This window comes from Anneissia japonica, unplaced genomic scaffold (assembly GCF_011630105.1).
Source record: "Anneissia japonica isolate Jap-2015-1 unplaced genomic scaffold, ASM1163010v1 scaffold287833_len2544123_cov190, whole genome shotgun sequence".
Classification (NCBI taxonomy): domain Eukaryota; kingdom Metazoa; phylum Echinodermata; class Crinoidea; order Comatulida; family Comatulidae; genus Anneissia; species Anneissia japonica.
Window position 1 is genome coordinate 2,057,817 of NW_022757233.1, and position 20,243 is coordinate 2,078,059.

The 20,243-nt window shown below is 33.1% G+C and overlaps 2 protein-coding genes and 1 long non-coding RNA gene across 3 annotated transcripts in view; 2 read left to right on the forward strand and 1 right to left on the reverse strand.

The window, feature by feature from the left end:
* The first annotated feature begins 1,740 nt into the window (after positions 1-1,740).
* Positions 1,741-2,235, forward strand: LOC117124621 (transmembrane protein 229B-like). The gene has a single exon (XM_033270917.1). It carries the CDS (start codon positions 1,741-1,743, stop codon positions 2,233-2,235), a length of 495 nt encoding a protein of 164 aa, XP_033126808.1.
* A 7,156-nt stretch (positions 2,236-9,391) lies between these two features.
* On the forward strand, positions 9,392-12,553 carry LOC117124590. Its single transcript, XR_004447994.1, has 2 exons — positions 9,392-10,813; positions 11,542-12,553. It is a non-coding gene; the product is annotated as an uncharacterized LOC117124590 (long non-coding RNA).
* A 3,004-nt stretch (positions 12,554-15,557) lies between these two features.
* Positions 15,558-20,243, reverse strand: part of LOC117124622 — a 62,357-nt gene continuing 57,671 nt past the window's right edge. Inside the window, exons 24-25 of the mRNA XM_033270918.1 lie at positions 18,148-18,985; positions 15,558-17,613 (exon numbers count right to left, since the gene is read on the reverse strand). Of these exons, the coding sequence (XP_033126809.1) occupies positions 17,591-17,613; positions 18,148-18,985 (861 nt within the window). The 3' untranslated portion in view covers positions 15,558-17,590. The remainder of the gene's footprint in view (positions 17,614-18,147; positions 18,986-20,243) is intronic.

A 20,243-nucleotide genomic window follows, 5' to 3' on the forward strand; every position in this document is an offset into this window, starting at 1 on the left:
TCGAGTATTTACCAGTTTTCTATTCGACTGGTCGTCTTTGTGAATGAGGGTTGTTATTTGTTCAAAAAGACCTATAAGTTGTCTGATGGTCATTTTAATCATTTTCCAAAACAAAAGGTGCATGTTTAAGCATAGAGAAAATCTATTTTCTCTACGATTTAAGCTAAATCCTATTTTGTTTTTTAATTTTGTTTTCTTTTCCATGTTTATTATCTGATACGGTAATATTTATATTATCAAAATTGTGTATACATGTATATGATTGTATGGTTTATACTTCGCAATCATAATCTTTTTTCAAATTTTTCAATATATCTTCATTTGGCTCCACGTTTTTTTCAAATCTTTGCTTCTTGTGGTGGCAATTTTCCAAATATAAAATTTTATTTTCTTTGTATATGCTCTTAATTGTGTTTTAATTTTACAATTAGAAGTTCAATAACATTCATCAAAAATACTTTACTCTGATGCCGTTTTTGTACCAATAGCGGGACCACTGTCAACAAGGGGCGGATCTTAACAAAACAGTCATTTGTGTGGTGTTAATGAATGAAAAGGGATGTCCAATATAAACAGAGAAGGCGGATCAATGGCGGCGCCAGTGGCCCCTTCGGGACGCAGCCAGGATATGGCGGCCCGGCCTCGGGAAAGCTGCCCAACCCCGTCAGTGCCCAACAATTCACAATTTCGTATGAGAGAAAAGTAACAATCCTATGTAAGAATTTCATACTATGAAACTCAAATAAATTTAATAAAGCTTTAAAATCCCGTCGGACAAATCATGATCATTGAGAAAGAGTGGTCTAAAACTAAAGAGGCCTCCCCCCAGCCCCTCCTAAAGGCCTCTTCCCCCAGCCCCTCCCAGAATGTTGCTTTATTGCCCGGGGATCCGTGAAATGCGGTCTTCTATTATAAACTTAAACTAAATAGCAATTAATCTTAAATTAAACTAACATTCATTGAATAAATGTGAAATAATACCATAATAGGACTGTTTGGTTCATTGCTCATTATTTTTGATGACTGTCAGAACAACATCGAGACAACCAACCAACCAGTGATTTTGTTATTCTCGCCAACCTTCAAGAAATGTTTCATCTCTATTATGTAATATACCGCCCTCTATTGGCATTTTCCACAAACTCGATGCTCGTCCTCGCGTCTCGATCAGACTGGAGAACGAAGACCTTTTTTTGTAAACATTTTCTCTGTTTTGAGCATTGTTTTGTTGTGATCGACAGCTGATTGTCGGGGAAAAAACGGTTTAGGCCTAGACCAAAGCACCCGTGTACGTACTGGATTCACAGGTTTGTTGTTTATTTGTACAGTTATGTCACTACACGAGTAAGAATAGATACAAATTTTCTATCCAAGCTGAACAATCGTTTAATAAAGTGCCAAAGTGACATCAATTTAGGGCTTTAACTAGGCCTGTCTTCTTTGATGTTGCTTAAAAAGAACGAGGGGACAGATCGGCGTGAATCGGACCTGTCTTCTATGCTATGCTATGCTGGTCTTTTTTGAGGTAGGCCCTAGGCCTAGCACCGCCCATAATATTTTCAAAGCTTTTGAAATATACAGTAATAAATATTCTTTGATCATTTGTTCATAGAAAAATCTGGGAAAATGTTTAAATATTTTTTAAATATTTATTTCTTTTTACAGAGATTACAATCTTTATTCAGAGAAAGAAGAATCAACCAGCAGAAAAAAATTCGTGCCGAATATTTAATTATCATCATGTTTGACAACGGTGCGCTTTCTATATGGGTGCGGTTATACATCTACGCAATACATGGATACTTCACAGAAATAATGTTCACGGCAGGATGGGAGTTTGTAGTCAATATGAACCCAAAGTTCCCAGGTGTAACAAGCGTGTGGTCTTTGTTCATCTATGGCATCTCTAATTTGGTCATTGAGCGAATGTACATTAAATTAAAAGACACGATAAGCTTACCGATACGGCTGATCATCTACACCCTTTGGATTTACATGTGGGAGTTCTCGACCGGCCTGGTTCTACGACAGTTCAACGCTTGTCCGTGGGACTACACTCCATTTGAGTGGGATTTCTTCGGGCTTGTAACCTTAGAGTACGCCCCTGCGTGGTTGCTTGGCGTCTTCCTCTCGGAACAGGTCCTTATCAAACAGACGCTACGTCTTTGCTTCTCTGATGATGAGGCTGTGGGGCAAAAGACGCACAATGGACAGCTAAAGAATAAACTACTATAAAACACACCACTATCTAAACCTGTGAAATTCCAACAATAGTACTGATTATAAATGAATGTTTAGTGCGAGCTCTGAGTTCATAGACTTTCAATATACCTTGTGGGACTTGCAGATGGTAACGTTGCCTACAGTATGCGTTGATTAAAAATAAAATAATTAATTCTGTAAGTATATTATATTGATAAATAAATACGATCATATAAATTTATTATCATATTTATTTATCTCTAGTGGAGGTATGGTATATCTCCATACCAAAGTTATTTCTGTGTGATATATTGTAGATAGATAAGTCTATACCTGGCTACAAACTATATACATCTTTCCATTTTTGCACTGACTTGTTTATTAATATTACATGAAGTCATTGCTTGAAAACCCCCTGAAAAGCATAAATGTAGTAAAGCATTTAAATGTAAATTTTGATATTCCAAAATTGTGGCACTGTCATTATCATCATCCAGGGATGTAGTTATGGTATGTGGGCAGGGCCACCCAGCCTTGAAGTTTTCCACCCAGTCTAAAGCTAATTTCATGGCCCTCCACCCACCCTTGTTAACCCACTTTTCCATCTTTAAAATCCACTCTTATTAATTAGAGTTTATTAATATTATTATCACCCACCCACCCTAGTGGCGTAGCTAGAGAAAATTGTGCCCCCTAATTATAATATTGTGAAATAAATTGATATTAATTGTATAGGCTTTAAGATCCGTACCATGCACTGAAAAGTAATCAAACTGTATAAAATCATTTAAACCCGAATAACTATTATTAGTCTCTCATAGATAGTAGGTTCTTTCTTACTATTGAAACTGCATTACGATGTTTGCAACTTTGTATAGAACTTTACCATTTTCCTAAGTTGTTAAGGCTGTTGTATTTATCGCAACAGCTTAGTATTCTTATTCTCTAAATTTATCTTTAGTAGAGTCTTGTAAGTTGCTGAATTTGTAACATTGTTTAAACTTGCAACTACATTTTGCGTGTTTGCATCAGCAAATAAGTTAATAACATGATCAAATTTAATTTGTTGTCTGCTTCATAGCCTTCAATACCAAGGAGTGCCAAAGCTTGTCCCATCGTGGCTGTGAGATATGGCAGGATGAACTTTAGCTTTCTGAATGAGCACTCACATCTAGCGAATGAAATAGCTACTGTCTTGAATGAAAACTACATTCAGATTCTTATTACTAACTTGAAAATATCAAGGCTGACAACATACATCAATTTCGTCACGTTTTTCTAAAAAGTGCTTATTTTTTTTAATTATCATTCTCCCATTTCAGCGCCCCCCCCCCCCGAAACCCCAGAGCCGGGGGAAAGTGTCCACACTTGACCCACCTAGCTACGCCACTGATCAACCCTTAGTTTTCTTCAAATACAACCCTGATCACCATCTCCAAATTTATTATAAAATAAAACTAGCTTCCTCAAGTATTGTAATTCAACATATTTAGTAACTGTATTGCCATAATAATTATTTTATTGTCAAATACTATAGTTTCTGTTATATGTAATTTAGTGCAACAAATGGTTAGATTATATAGATTAACACAGTATTCATGTGACATTAATAATTTTACAATAATGTATCTGCCATATTTTGCAGTGATGTTTTTAGTCTTCCATTCCCATGGTCCAAATTAATTTGCTAGTCAAGTGTGTTTTAATGTGCCATAAAGCTGGGTATAATCTCCCAGATCCTGAGTATAAACTATTATGCATTTTCTTTAATTAGTAAATTATTTTAAAGTAACTGCTGCTGGCTAGGTAGTACTATACCCCATTGGTCAATGGTAGACTGTAGATTGTTCCATTTTATGGTTGTATATAATATATACAATAACCAGGGTAGTTATATAACTGATATATAGAAAGTGCACTATTAAATGTTGAAGACTATAAATATTTAGTAGTATAACAATACTCATTTGTATAATGAGTAGAGCTACCATATTGTATATTTGGTATCAAATTGTTAAATGGTTAAAAGCAATATGTAATAATATTAAATAATTTAATGTTAATATCAGAACAGACTCTCATTAAAGCACCAAATCTATCTCTAGTGCCAATACCTCATCAGAAAACAGTAAACTTTACACTTGAAAATAATCACTCAACAATTTACAAGTATATTTTTTTACAAATTATCAAAGAGAAATAGTTTCTATCTTAAACCAGAATTTCAATCAATTAGTATTTTTTTCTATTATTATGTAGGTACTGGAAAAATATCTATATAATGATATATAATTTTACAGATACCATAAATATTAAATTATCTATATGGTTTCACAAATGGAACACACTCATAATAATATATAGTGGTATAAAAAATATATCCCATAATATGGGATATATTTTGCCTCAATATTATTGAGGCAAAATTGTATGTAGTATGCTTTTTAAAATATTTACTGACAGTGATACAACTGTAAATTCTCTGTTAAAGTGTTTGCTTGGAATTTAGATATTGGAGTTTAAGCTAATTTAAATGTTAAGCTGTGGTTAGCATAACAAAATTGACACATAGATTAATCAGACAATGGGAAAAGTGCATCATTTTTTATTTAAGTCACTAGGTGCTATACTTATGAACAATTTACAAGGTATTACTGTATATTTAGATAATAAGGCCAAGTAATTTTTGTTCTCATTTCCACCCACATTTTTTCTTCGATGCTACCTCCATTTTTTAAGATACTGTAGTTCTTCAGGAATAAGCCTACTCAAGTATAAGGCCACCCCTGTAACTTTACGCTCAATTTTACCTACCAGCCTTTCCTCAGGCAAAAGCCCAGGCTATAACTGAATGATTAGCGTACAGTAGGTGACTTTTACAATACTAAAATGAAAACAAATATTGGCTTTCAATTAGGCATGCAGTTTTGAAAAATTGACTGTTGATCGAAATTGTAATTCGCCGGCAGACGTGGCACCAGGGGCAGGGGGCATTTGCCCACCCGTCAGACAGGCTTGGACCCCCCCTGTCATCCAACGAATGACTAGGTCATTTGCTTATCCAAATAACGTTATTTTGATTGCCAATCCCTAATATTGTGGTCTAAACGCACATTTAGGACCAAATTAAGCCATAAAAACTGTCCATGAACCCTAACATGGATTTTTTTTTTTATTCCTGGCCATTGACCGAGGCTTCTTCGTCGCCTTGGTTGAGACCCCTCAGTCGGACCCCTTGTCGGCAAATATCTGGCGCCCCCGCTGCCCAGGTATAAGCACGCCCCTAGAGCTACGTTCACATCAAGCACGGATCCGGTACGGAGCCTGGACGAAAAATCGTGAGTTTGCTGATTGGTCCAAGCTTGTTGCTGATTGGTCCAAGAAAAAAAACGTACGATTTCAGGATACAAATGACTCTCAGATCCATCGGTCCAAATCCGGACTCTCGATTGAAAATCAAACGAATTTGATGTGAATGGTCCTATTCTTTACCACTGAACCCATTTTTCATGATTTTTTCTCCGGACTCTGGACCGGAATCCGGGCTTGATGTGAACGTAGCTTAGAACCGGCCCAATTTTGTGTGCAAGAGTGTGGGCTATACTACGGTATAGTATGGTATATTTTGTTGTAGAAAATTTCATTCATGCAAAATTTGTTTCTAGCCATATATTTTGGCAATTATTTCAGCTTCCTGCTCAGTGAGTGATGAATTCACATAGCTTATAGGCCATTAAATTTAAAATTGACAGAGCAATAGTTCTTTAGCAAAATATGCTATGAATTTGTGAATTTCAGCATTAAAATTCTTAGTCATTTAGAGTTTTAGCATAATAATAATAATAATGGTGGTAATTTTCATATTTCTCTACTTTGGCCTGCTTAGATCCGATCTCGGAAGTCATGATACTAGTATAACAAGCTGGTCTGAAAAACAAGACGGCCATTTAATGCAAACGATCCTCTTCTTTTTTTAAGAATAATATGTTGTAGACAACACTTTACAGACAGACATAGTGACAGATTCTGTTTTTGTGTTTTTTGGTCCAGAAGTGTTGAATAATATTATGGGGGTGGTTTAGGTTTTTTCCATATTTATTGCAGGGATATTCATAATGGCTATTCTTGTTGAAGCTTTACAGTTATAGGCATTTTAATCTCTGACGATTTCACACTTGGTTAGTGATTTTGTTTTTGGCTGCTGCCGAGAACGAGAAGGGGATAAATGCCCCTTTTCTACCCCATGTATTCTAGAAAAAACTATTAAAAGAGCCACAGGCTTTCATTCAAATAATTAACTGTGTGAACCAAAGATATTTAGTTTGTTGTAAAATGCTGTCTACTACATATTTATTTCTGCATGTAATAGACAAACATAGCAAATCAAATTATTTTTTTCTTTAAGAAATTTGACGAGAAAATTATTATACATGGCCTTGTAGCTAGTATTAAGAACCATAAAGATTAAGAACAAACTGTATACGGAGGAAATTTCTGATGGTATGCATTGTACATGTTGTTGCACTTTGAAGCACAACAAACGCATATAAAGTGATGCAATGATGGACACTTTGATCCCATAAACAGTGGTATTGGTAAACCATACATAGGTTGATGACTCATTTCCAACATTTTTCTTTGCCTCAAGTTTTTACTTAGCTTCTTTAAACATTGCACAATTAGTGGTAAGGTTTTTGCAAAAGGTATTTTATCTAATGTAATGAATGGTACAAATCTAATAAATTACTTTCATATTTGACTGGTACAATTTGCATATTCTGTATAGTTAAGTGGTAAATCTAGTTATATGATTTGAGAGGTGTCATTAAAATAAAACAAAATGTGCAATTATCAGTAGGCAAATTCAAGGAGGGGGCTCCACACAAATTTAAAGAAAAAAAGAATTTTAAAAATACAGTAAATAGGAGAAAAATAAAATTACATTCAAATCTGGGGGTAGCCATAAAATCTTGTATTGTATGCTCTGGACATGCCATCTGGGTCCTCACCATTTCAAATTTCGAGATTGATTGAGTTGTTTAGGGAGGGTTTGACAATCAGTGCATTCAGCATACAATATAACATGCATCATTTTTACATAGTAAACCTTTACTTTTATAGACAATAGTTGTATTGTTTTCTGTTTCTGACTGCAAAGATGCTTACTATATTCATGTAATTTTTTTTATATTATAGTGTTGTATAATCTGTTTTTATTAATGGTAAATGCAGTCGTTTCACTTGCACTGTTGTCTGTAAATCCAGCATTTGTAATACAATATCGCATACATATCTGTCTCTTATACACATCTGTATATATATTTGTCTTAATTGCTTACAATATCCATTGTTCATTTCACTATTAGCTTTCAATTTAAATTTTTTGAAAATCAGAGCAGAGTAGGGAAGTATTTTCTATCTGATCGACAAACGCATAAATTTAATGTTTCAATTTCTCTTTATTGCATATTTTTACAACATTAGGATTTGACCTTAAGTTGTGCATTTATGTGCAAAAGCCAATAATATATTCTTATATTATTTGCATAAAGTCTTAACGCTCTTAACATGAACAGTATCATTTAAGGACATTAATAGGTATTGATTGTTTGTAAATCTCAATCTGTTTTGATCTTTCTAGTGTTTTTTTTTTTTTTTTTTTTTAAATTTCTGAATTACTTTTGTTACAGTGGCACATACATCACATTGATGGTGCATCCAAAGAAAAATCAAAACAATAAAAAAAATACATGAAAAATGACTTAATTAAGGCAAATTGAACTACTGTTTACAAGAATAAATAATCCTTAAGTACACTAAATTAAACTACCAAAAACAAAAAAAACATAAGAAACCGACAATTTATATTTATGAAAGTAAAGGTGGTACAGTAATTTAAACATTTAATATCTTGTAAATATCTGATTTTGTATTCCAGGTAATAAATGTCAAAAATGGATTTAGTGAAAGTTGATAATGCATTTAATCCTTTCATTTGGGAATTTCAATATTTTGAATTTAGTGTTTAAGGTTTGTTGTTTTGCCATATTTTATCACAGAAATCAGCTCTTTAATTTAGTAAAATGTCATGCAATTCTAGAAATCAAATTTTGGAATACTTTGATGAAGGTTTTCCAGGAATTTCATTTGACGTCATTAATTTGTACTGTATTTTGATTTGAATTTGTAAGCCAAAAATAAAACAATGATGATCAACCGAAATGTAGAAGACATTCAGCTTACTTTTCAGGTTCTATAATGAATAAGGAATCTGGTATCTGAGAAATGGAATGAATTTGTATGGAAATGTGAGCCAAAATTCCTTTGCATTTCTCAATTTTTGGCATCATCCACGCAGCTATCATAAACATCATCGCAGTTATTATAATTTTTACTTTCATATCTGTCTACTATTCCAAATATGCATTGTATCACTGTCATGCGAACGTGAAATGTAGCAAATTACCGTAACATTATGTAATACAGCTTGATGAGCAATTTGGGAGCTGAACTATTGGAACTTTAGAGCATCATTGGTTTGAGACCAAATACGAATATAATTTGAATATCTTTATTTGAGAGACAGTATTTATTGTTACTGTATGAATTGAGCGTGTGCCAAAAACCTGATGTTGGAATAATTGTGTGCTAGATTAAAGCAATATTTAAAATCACATGCCATGTGACATATGACTTAAATGTTTTGAAATTGACAGTGTAATTGTATAAACATTCTTCTGTTTATTATTGCGTTAATTGTCTTGCAGTTATTTAACATTCTCCAATTTTTATGCTGTTGTAGCACGGTATAAGATTTTCTATGTTTTATATTGTAAGAAAATGTGTCAGTTTGCTTTTTATAGCTAACCTCTTAAAATATATTTTAAAGGCCTGTTTACACTATGACGATAACGATCAACGATAAAAAACAATTGTTCATATAGAAAGTAACATAGAAGAAATGAGAGCAGCTAGCTCAGTCGGCTAATCTGGTGGTAGCCGCTGTGTGTGAGTTGAACCGTGGAGATCTCTAGGTCCCCGGTTCAATTTCCATCGCTGCCTCTCCTTGTGTTTCAGCTAGAGGGCTGAAATACAAGTTGCAATAGCGCACCGTCTTTCGGATGAGACGTTTAAGCTATTGGTCCCGTGTGCATTATGGCCCATGTGCACGTTAAAGAACACAGTACACTCTTCGGAAAAGAGTAGGGGATTGTCTCCCAGTGTACTGCCCAATCACCACCAGAAGGACCCACTGGAAATAAGTCTTCTTCTAGACTTTCGTGGGCTATCCTTGGTGTTTACACCGAATAAATTTAATCCAATCCAGAAGTTTTTATACCAGCACGATTCAATAATGATTTATCGTGTATACGATACGATATTTTTGAAAACCGTATAAACGATAAATCGTTATCGAATCCTAGTGTAAAAGCTTCTCCATATATTTTCTATATAAACAATTGCTTTTTAGATTTTTATCGTTGAAAGTTATCGTCGTAGTGTAATCAGGCCTTAAATCATTAACTAATAAGAGACTATAATAAATGTGTTTGGTTTTCAACTACTCTTAAATTATTGTTTAATCAATAACTAATGAGAGATAAATAAAATATGTTTGTATATTAAATCCAAGTTTCATTGCAACTTGTGTACCACTGGTTGAATATGTAGTCGGTGTAAGCATCCAGCCAGAGCATTTGAGATCTGTTATAAACAATTACAGTAACTGTATAATTATAAGTAAGTTCAGATGTTTATTTGATTACTTGTATAATAATAATAATTATTATTATTATATGATCTTATTGTGTAATTGTAATTATTTTCAATATATCTGTTGTATTTGATTTATTATATGATTATGCCTACCGAAGAGCCAGGAGAATAAATTATATGTAACTAAAATATCAGTCGCCAGGGTTGTGAGTGTTGTTAGCTTGGTAATTTAAATAAAGTGCTTGCATTTTGTCAGCGGTCGGAGAGTTGCAGCTTAATTATTGAAAGTTCTGTTTCTGTGTTTTTGCTTATTTATTGCACAATTTTGGGTTCAACCCCATCATGGAGATTCTAGATATATATATTTTTTTTAATGTAGAGTGCACCTACCTGCACTAGGTCTAATGTAGACCTTAATTTATAATAGCACAAATAAATTTAATAAGAGCCAGAGGAACATCAATTGAGGAGGTTTGGGGAATGCCATAAATTCACCCCCCCCCCCCTACCACTAGATATCTGAGTAAAAAAATTACACTCAAGTAGTTAAAAGTCAACTCCCTTCACCTTATTTTACCAACTATAACGGCCAAGCTTACAGTAGTCATCGAGGCTACACTTAACCTGTGTGAGTAGTCATTGAGGCTACACTTGTGGTGCCCTTATGCCACTAATAATTTCCAGTAGGTAACTGTTTAGTGTTAATGAATGTTACAAGATAATAAGATATAAATTATTATAGTATATTATGAAAAGTAAATTGATAATTGAAATAAATTTTATGATGCTATTTGAGATATTACTGTACTGATGTTTATTTTTCAACTAGCAATTGTAATACAATATCGCATACATATAGTGCGAGCATAGATCTATTTTATCTTGTAGCTCCAAGGTGCGTCAGCTATGCACGGCTTCACGACCGATTGCAGGGCAGTGAATAAAGTGCTTGCATTTTGTCAGCGGTCGGAGAGTTGCAGCTTAATTATTGAAAGTTCTGTTTCTGTGTTTTTGATTATTTATTGCACAATTTTGGGTTCAACCCCATCATGGAGATGCTAGATATATATATTTTTTTAAATGTAGAGTACACCTACCTGCACTAGGTCTAATGTAGACCTTAATTTATAATAGCACAAATAAATTTAATATGAGCCAGAGGAACATCTATTGAGGAGGTTTGGGGAATGCCATAAATTCACCCCCACCCCCCACACAAAAAGAAGTGTGTGTTCCCCACTAGATATCTGAGTAAAAAAATTACACTCCGGTAGTTAAAAGTCAACTCCCTTCACCTTATTTTACCAACTATAACGGCCAAGCTTACAGTAGTCATCGAGGCTACACTTAACCTGTGTGAGTAGTCATTGAGGCTACACTTGTGGTGCCCTTATGCCACTAATAATTTCCAGTAGGTAACTGTTTAGTGTTAATGAATGTTACAAGATAATAAGATATAAATTATTATAGTATATTATGAAAAGTAAATTGATAATTGAAATAAATTTTATGATGCTATTTGAGATATTACTGTACTGATGTTTATTTTTCAACTAGCAATTGTAATACAATATCGCATACATATAGTGCGAGCATAGATCTATTTTATCTTGTAGCTCCAAGGTGCGTCAGCTATGCACGGCTTCACGACCGATTGCAGGGCAGTGAGTTTAAGTTATTTTACTACATTTTCAGCAGGTTAAAATTTAAATGCAAGCCTACAAAATACAGTATGTTCACTGTATCTGAGGGATAGTGGTTTGCAATAGGAATGCTAAAGACCTTCAAATTAAATACCACCTCCAATTAATGACCACTTTTCTGTGGTCCCAACTAAATACATGTCTATCTTTATTATTCTAATCAAAGACAATAGAAACCCTCGTCCTAAAGGTTGTCTTTAAGTGGAGGAAGACTTGCATTTAACTTTATTTCCAGAAAAGTCATATTTTTTTTTATTAAAATGTTCATAAATATCTTAATATTTTATTTCATATATTATTTTATTTGAAGAGGCATTTTCATAGAGTACAGTGCAATTGTAATATTGTAATGATTAAGACAATCAGTGAATGTGTTTCTGTAAAGACTGTTTAGCTTAGCAGCCAACCACAATTTCGAGATTCAGGATGTTGAAATTTTTAATAAGCATTTAATTGATGAATGTGGGCCAATGTTAATGTCACAATATTTCTACTCGTATGTCTTTGAAAGAAGACCTTTCTACATGCGCTATGTGCAATAATTTTGTAATTGTTGAGCAATAGATACATTTCAATATGTGGATGATCTAATATTCTAGTTTTTATTATCACATATTTCTGTTATACTTACTTCCATGATTACTGTATTTGCATTATACTCAGAAATAAATAAAGTATTTGAGAGGATAAACATTATGGATTAATAGTTGTTTACTTTTGTGTAAATTAAATTTTAAATGTTTTTAAACAGTATTACAAAATAATTCATCAAACGGCAAAAACCTGAAATATCACGCTAGTGTTAAACGATACTGTTTAGGAATTGATAAATATAAATGTTTTGATGGCTTAATCTTGCATTGCTTCCACAAACATTCATCTTATTTGCATTCTACTGATATATGAATAAAGTATTTGAGAAGATACAGAAACAAATTATTATTGGTATATTATTTTTATGTAATTTATGTTAACATTATTTCAAAATACTTCAGCAAATAGCAGAAAACCGAAAAAATAATACAAATGTTATGATACTGTTGAGGAATTGATAAATTTGAGTGTTCTGATCTTTTAATGTTTTCATCTCATACATTTATTTAAGCCAATAAAAGGATGCCTTTAAATACATTATATAAAAACATAAAAATTACTATACAAAAAAATTATTAATTATTAATACAATTATTAATTTGGAAATGCAATATTGCTTCTACTGTATGCATATGCATTCTCCTGAGAAATTGAATAAGCTGAAGATACATCTATTCAGTAATGTATGAATTGGCTTATGAATAATTTATTAGTCTTAAAAATTATTCATATATATATATATATATTATTATTATATATATTATATATTAAATAATTTAAAGGCATTAACCTTTATTAATATCCATGAATAATGTAAACACAACTTTAGGAGTAGTGTTGGCATTTACTTCAAAGTCACTGAATGTAGAAACATCAAATATCAAAAGCAGATGAAAATGAAACTAACAAGTAAATTTAGTTGTATTACAATGATGACACAAAATGGCAATTGATAGTTTTAGTTTGTTTCATATAAGTTATGAGAAAGTGATTGGCATATTTATGATTTAGAATATGAATAAAAAACAATTTCGTGTAATAACTGTCATCTCAAATCTGTAATACTGTACTTAAACAGTGGCAGATCTAGGAATTCCAAATAGAGGGGGCCCAGGGAGGTACTATCACAGATGGAGGATGTATACCACCTCAGCCCAACAATTATTGGGGCCGAGGCAAGAAAATTTGTGATTATGGCACCTCTAGATGGCTGCAAATTGCCCTCTCAGGCTAAAAATTTGAATATAATCTGCTTTATATCTCAATTAAAAAAAAAATTTGAACAATTTGGTTGGTGGGGGGGGGGGGTGGTGTGCCAGCTGGCTCCCACCACCCTTGAATCTGCCATTGTTAAACATAAGTTTGCAAGGACAAATTCTTTTAAAGAACTCAATTTATCAATTTTGCTCATCTAGGCAAGCAATCTCCCCTGAAATAATGATTTTCTAGATAGTTTTAATAATTCATTTTACAATTCTATATGTTCTCTGTAAATTTATTAATATTAGTGTTAATTTTAATTCCAATTGTTTATTGTTGATCTGTTTGAATCCCCTATATTGGTTTTTTTTTTCTCTTTTTTTTTTCTTGTGTATTTTTTGTAAAGATGTTTAGTAGTGATTGATAGTGCTTTCACTTCTGGCAATCCTCAGGTAATGAACACCTTGTTTGTTGTATGTTTTGTTTTGTATTGCTTTTATACCTGGATACTGAATTAATGAAATAAAATGAAATTTAAACTTCTTTTACACGCAAAATAGATTACAATGGTGGTGTAAATCTGCGGTTCTCAATCTATGGATAATGATCCAAACAGGGTTGGCAAATAATACTTTACAAATCAAATGTCGAAAGTTTATTTCTTATTTCATAATTTTATTTGCGCTTAGAAACTGTACATAGGAACATCTCATATATATACAGTATATATAGTCACTGGTAAATTAAATCATATTCAACCTCAACTTAAAGTACCCTGCCACACACAAAATTTTAAAAAATGCAATTATTTACACACAAAGAAATGTAATACAAATAAATAATTAATACAACACATATAATTTACATACAATATGAATAATCATTTTCCAATTATTACTCCACTGAAACATGACGGATTGTATGGACACAAAATAAATAATTAATTAAATTATAAATTTGATTTACTTGGTTGTTCTTGAGATCAGCTTTGAAGTACTTAATATCTTACACTCCTGTGATTTCAGCTTTGCCTACACTATAAAGTCTTTCTGTGATTTTCCCATACAAAGGCATGATATGACATCATCACATGACATCATATATGGATGTGATATGACATCATCATGCCCATATATATATGTGATATAACATCATCATGCCCATATATGGATGTGATATGACACTATCACTCATATATGGATGTGATATGAGATTGTCATGCCCATATATGGGTGATATGACATCATTATACCCATAAATGGATGTGATATGACATCACCATACCCATAGGCCTATATGGATGTGATATGGCATCATCATCCCCATATATGGATGTGATGACATCATCATACCCAATATGGATATGATGACATCATTATGCCCATATATGGGTGTGATGACATCACCATAACCAAATATGGGCAAATAACACTTCATAGTGTGAACAGGGCTTAACAGTGTGAATCAATCTCAAAAATTATTTGTGTCCATTTAAACACATTCAGAATGAGCCATTTTAATTTATAAATAAAAGATAAAAAACGTGACATTTTGATAGCAATGCAGTAGTGATAATTTGTTAGTTCATTATTACTATAGCTATGTTCTGATCACAAAATGTATTACCACCCCTTTTCATTGCATGATAATGAGCATATACTGTATTACTATGCTTACTGGTAAAGTTTTTAGTATTCATTAACATTATATCTGTTATTTTTAATTAAGTAACACCCTTTCATGTGATTATTTATCTGAGATATAACAAAATTCATAAATTAATGATTGTTTTTGAGGAACCACCTATCATTCTCATCATTAAAAAAACAACTACATTCCCAAGACCTGTAACAAGACTCTTCCATCCTGCAAGTAGCTATTCACTCACTATTGGATGAAATTTAATATTTTTATTTATTCAATCAAAATTTAGTCTTTATACGTATAGTTTAATCTTTTCAACTGTGTATGGCCACAGCCACCAACTATATGTTGTACATCCAAGATTGCTAACTGCAACTATACACAGTTGAAAATGTTAATCTGGACTGCTTGAACAAATAACAAGAAAATATATCGTTTTGTGGAATGGTGTGAATCAGTCTTATACCAGATGTTATGGATCACATAGATTTGAAGAAATATATGTTATGGATTTTTCCCTTTACTGCCAGACAAATGTTAAGTTGGCTGAGATTCTAGCCTATTAAATTACAAACACTTGGAGAATTATGCTGTCATACGACTATACTTTGTATTGCCGTGCATAGCAATGAACTATTATGAGTACAGTAGTACAGCATACGCGTAGTAGACAATCAGCGTGTTAATGTTCGTAGCTTTAACCGCCAACATACATTACAAAACATTTTTACACCATTTTTATATTTTACATCTGTCAATCAATTCTTATAAAAAATGAAAACGGCAGCATAAGTAGCAGTAAAAAAATTCAACAAACTCCTAACAAAAATATTTTCGGAGTTCAGCACACACATAAAAACCAAGGTTTTAACAAAAGAAATGAACAACAGTTTCTACAGCAGACAACCAACGCTGGACAAGGTTATCTTCAGTGGAAGAATAGTCCTTCAATAACAACATTTAGGAGTGGAAATAGTGGTTGGCGGTTTTCTCTGTGTTAATTATACGGTAGATAATAACATTTGTAGATGGAGAAATTTTGTTTGTAATTGTCTTCATATTTAAAAAAATATCCTATATTTTGGACTTAAATTAGGTGTAAAAATTAGCTACTATATAAAAACAGCACAATCTTACCAAGGTGTCCCCCTCCCCACCATAATTTGAGTCATGTGATATAAAATACAGAGCCTCATTGGTTAATTAATAATTTAATATAATTTAATCCTCTTGAGAAATCACACACCTAACAGCTTACACTACATAAACCTAACTAATGTGTCATTAAACCATTAGTACTCTTCTCTATTCACAAAGGTCAAGGGTAAAGTAAAACATTCTTGCTGAAAAAAACATCCGTGTATTAAATATATTACTATCACACACACTCTACTTTTTACACTATGCCACATAGAGTTCATATATACAGAATAAAGGTAGACATTTGAATTTAATATTTTTCATGTAATACCACCATGATTCATAAATTTATAACGTATAATTTACATTAGATCATAAATAAATGTCATGATCTCTTCTGGAATAAACCAATCAGAGACCTCTGATCATTCGTTGGGAGCAAGCTTTTTATGGATCAATTAATTCAAGCCAGATTTAAGCTTCATAAATAGCACCGAAAATACTTATGATGAACTCTTCGAAGCAAACTCATTTAACAACATTACACAATTATCTAAATCATTTACATACTTTACAACACTATAACAGTATTAATGCTGTATTAACAATTACAATTATTTATAAAAATGATGAAAAAATTATTACGATATACAAAATTATCTGACATTATTAATAATGAATGCATAATTCTTTTCATTCATTTGTAATTTCATATTTCATGGATGACTCTTTATTCTCCTCCCGTTTACATAGCAAATAGGAAATGTTATTCTTCCGATAACATAAATGCTCCCAGATCGAAATAACATGCAACATTACATTCTGTCCAAATACATTAAACAGTGCTAAATTTCATCACACTTTTGTCTTTTTTTTTTCGTGATCCTTTAGGCCGTTAATTTGTCTACAATGTTCCCAGAAATCCTTTGTGTTAGCTCCACAGGGTCGCATAAGCTCCTGAAGTGATTTATAACCAATTTCATAATGAGCATGAGACGAAAACTCCCCATCATAAGCATTCATACTGTCTCTGAATCGCCTCACTTCAGTAAGGGTCACTATAATTCTAGGCCCAACAGCTGCTCATAGCGGTTGCTGATCAATCATCTATTTCTGTGTTTACCCCTACAGTAGTAACCTCATGACGTTGGATGACTGTGAGAGCTGTAGTTTATCAGATTATTTGACATCCAATCTGCCTGTGCATAATCAATGTAATTATTCTTGAAGACTCATCTGATTATTATAAAATCCAATTGTTCAGGAAGGTAACATTGCATCAAGTCGTGGGAGCTGTACCATGATGACTTCAAGATTGGAAGCAAGCATTCCAAGCAGCAGAGACAATGCTTTAAGATGAAGATATTCCACTGTGGTTAAGTTTTACTTCATCAATACTCCCAGTCGGAATCTCCTAAAGACAAAATAAAGATTAGTTTTGGTGAAATTAGAAGAGACTAGGTTCAATTAAAAGCAAACAAGATATAAATCAACTTCTATCCATTCACACAAGACAAAATCTTATGTGAGACACCTTACTTTGTTACCTAGCTCCCCCTCACTTAATCATCGAGCCTTACCACTCCACCTTTGTGCAACCTAATCAGCCCCGCATTTTCAAAACTCCTAGATAAATCACCGGTTACAGACAGAAGTAATACTAATTGGGGTTTTTTTATGTTTTTGTAGAGATGTTTTAGTTAACATGACAGGATTCAAACCTCAGAGCCTGGGATTGGAATGTAACATCTTAAATAGCAGATGTTATATATTGTATCAACAAAGAAAAGAAATCACAAATGAGTGGATCTTGTCAGAGTGAAATAACACATAAAAAAGAGTGGATGCAGAAAAATGAAAGAAAGAAAAAAAACACACAATGTATGATGGTTACTTCCATACATCTTTTAACTGATTTAAGAATATTCGGATGGATATTATTCCTCACCTGTTGCCACAACTGCTGGATGATCTCTGTAAGCATTTCCGACTCCAGCTTGATAGTTCCTGTAGTTGTGGTTAGGATCCTGTTGGCCAACTTGTCTAGGTTGTAGAATCTGCTCCTCAAATGTGTGAGCTCTTCTATGTGGTGTAACTGATGCTAAAGAGAGAGCATCAGGTGGGGACCCTTCTACTTGATGCAACCTCTCATCATAAGATTGTGTGTGTTCCCTAGAGCGCCCTCTTCTATCCCTTTGATGATGTCCATGAAAACAATTGCTAGACTTTTCGTAACGTTTTATTCTTTCCAAAGACTCTTTATACCTTGCTTCTACTAGCATTGGATCTGCCATCATTTTGATCTTGGCATTTTTCACAGAGTTTGCAGATATTACATCTCCATGGAAGGATCCAGAAGGTCTTGATAACTCATAAGAATATCTAGGAGATAATTCATCATCAGTGGAAAAGGAGGAATGATGATAATAATCTAAACTATTCCTATAGGACACCTCTGGGCTGGAGGACTTGACATCTGAAACTGGTGATCCAACATAGCGGTCAGATCCAATTGATAAACTGCTTCTTGTATTCGATCGATCAGTTGATGGCGGTGAGAAGCTACGACCAGATGAAGCACCAGATGCTACTGAGCTTCTATCGGAAAAAGATTGCCTGTGCACAGATGATACATAGTAGTTTGGTAGTGGCTGGTGACTTCTCTTAGATTCTTCTGATGTTCCATGCCATGTTCTATTGAGCTGACTTGGGTGACCATGGAGTCTATCACTGTATCTTGTGGAGTCTCTTGCTTTCTTAAGATTCATAATAGCAATATCAACATCCTGTAGGTGAAAACAAAATATAGAACATAAATGACGACAACAATAATGAGAAAACAATTGGCATAGCGGTTGCATTTTGGAATCTCAACCCGAGCTTGTGTTTCATATGTGTTTGGTTCAATGACCTGAAGTTATAATGCGAAAGCATATAGAGGCCTTTTTGGCGTAATGCACTATTTAAGACTAGAATATTATTATTAGATGGAAACATTGTTGACTGGTTGTATATCACTTTAACTCCCAAGAAGTGTTTATATAATTTTAGAACTGATTTTAAGCATACTCATTTACATAATATCCCATAGTGACCTAGACACTCTCAACTAGATTTGAGATAATGTTGCAAGTGTATCACGCTCCATTCATGTTTAGCGACAGGCTATTGTAATGCATAGGATTAGGATGAATTCGAGACAAGTATTATGCTTGTATTCGTATAAAATAATATTGAAAGGCTCAGGTAGAAAGAAGTAATTATTAAACAAAAGTCACTCATGTTGTACAAGCAGAGTGACAAGCTAAAAACTACATTCCTCTTCATGTCACTACATTCCTATTCATCATCATTTGATCACACAAAACTCAAGCTCCCTAGGGGAATATTCCATAAAATGTTGCAGCAGCTACATCAGCACATTTTGGCATTTAACCCTACTATGTACCCACTTACACTCCAGGGTGGAAAGAAGCAATGCAGATTAAGTGCCTTGCCCAAGGGCACAAGTAAAATGCAGTGGGGGATTGAAACCCGACCCCGATGTTGGGAAACCAAACTGTTCTCTCTGCAACGGAAAACCACTTTACGATAATGGTTTTTTTTAATTTTTAAGTCTTTAAGTTTAAGATTATGTAAATTGTATTGAATTTCCGTTTAAATAAACCTGAAGTTTTTCAATCATTAATACATTTTATTAGAAAAATGTACTTCAAAACAATATTGTTTACAAAGTAAGTGTTAACACTGAAAGGAAAAAGAAAGTCCATCTTTACTACAAAATACTGTAAAAATTATATAAAAACCAGCCTCAATTTTGACTTTCAGCATTGAAAAATGTCTTATCCAATCTAACATATTTATGACAGAATGACTAAACTAATAAATGCCAGAATAAATGAATGATAGAATAAATGAATTAAAGAAAGTTGGGATGACAAGTGGACAAATAAAATGAACAAAAAATACATTGCAACTTATTGAGAAACACACTTTCATTGTATAATTTACTTGAATCTGAGAAACGTAAAAAAAAGTGTACAC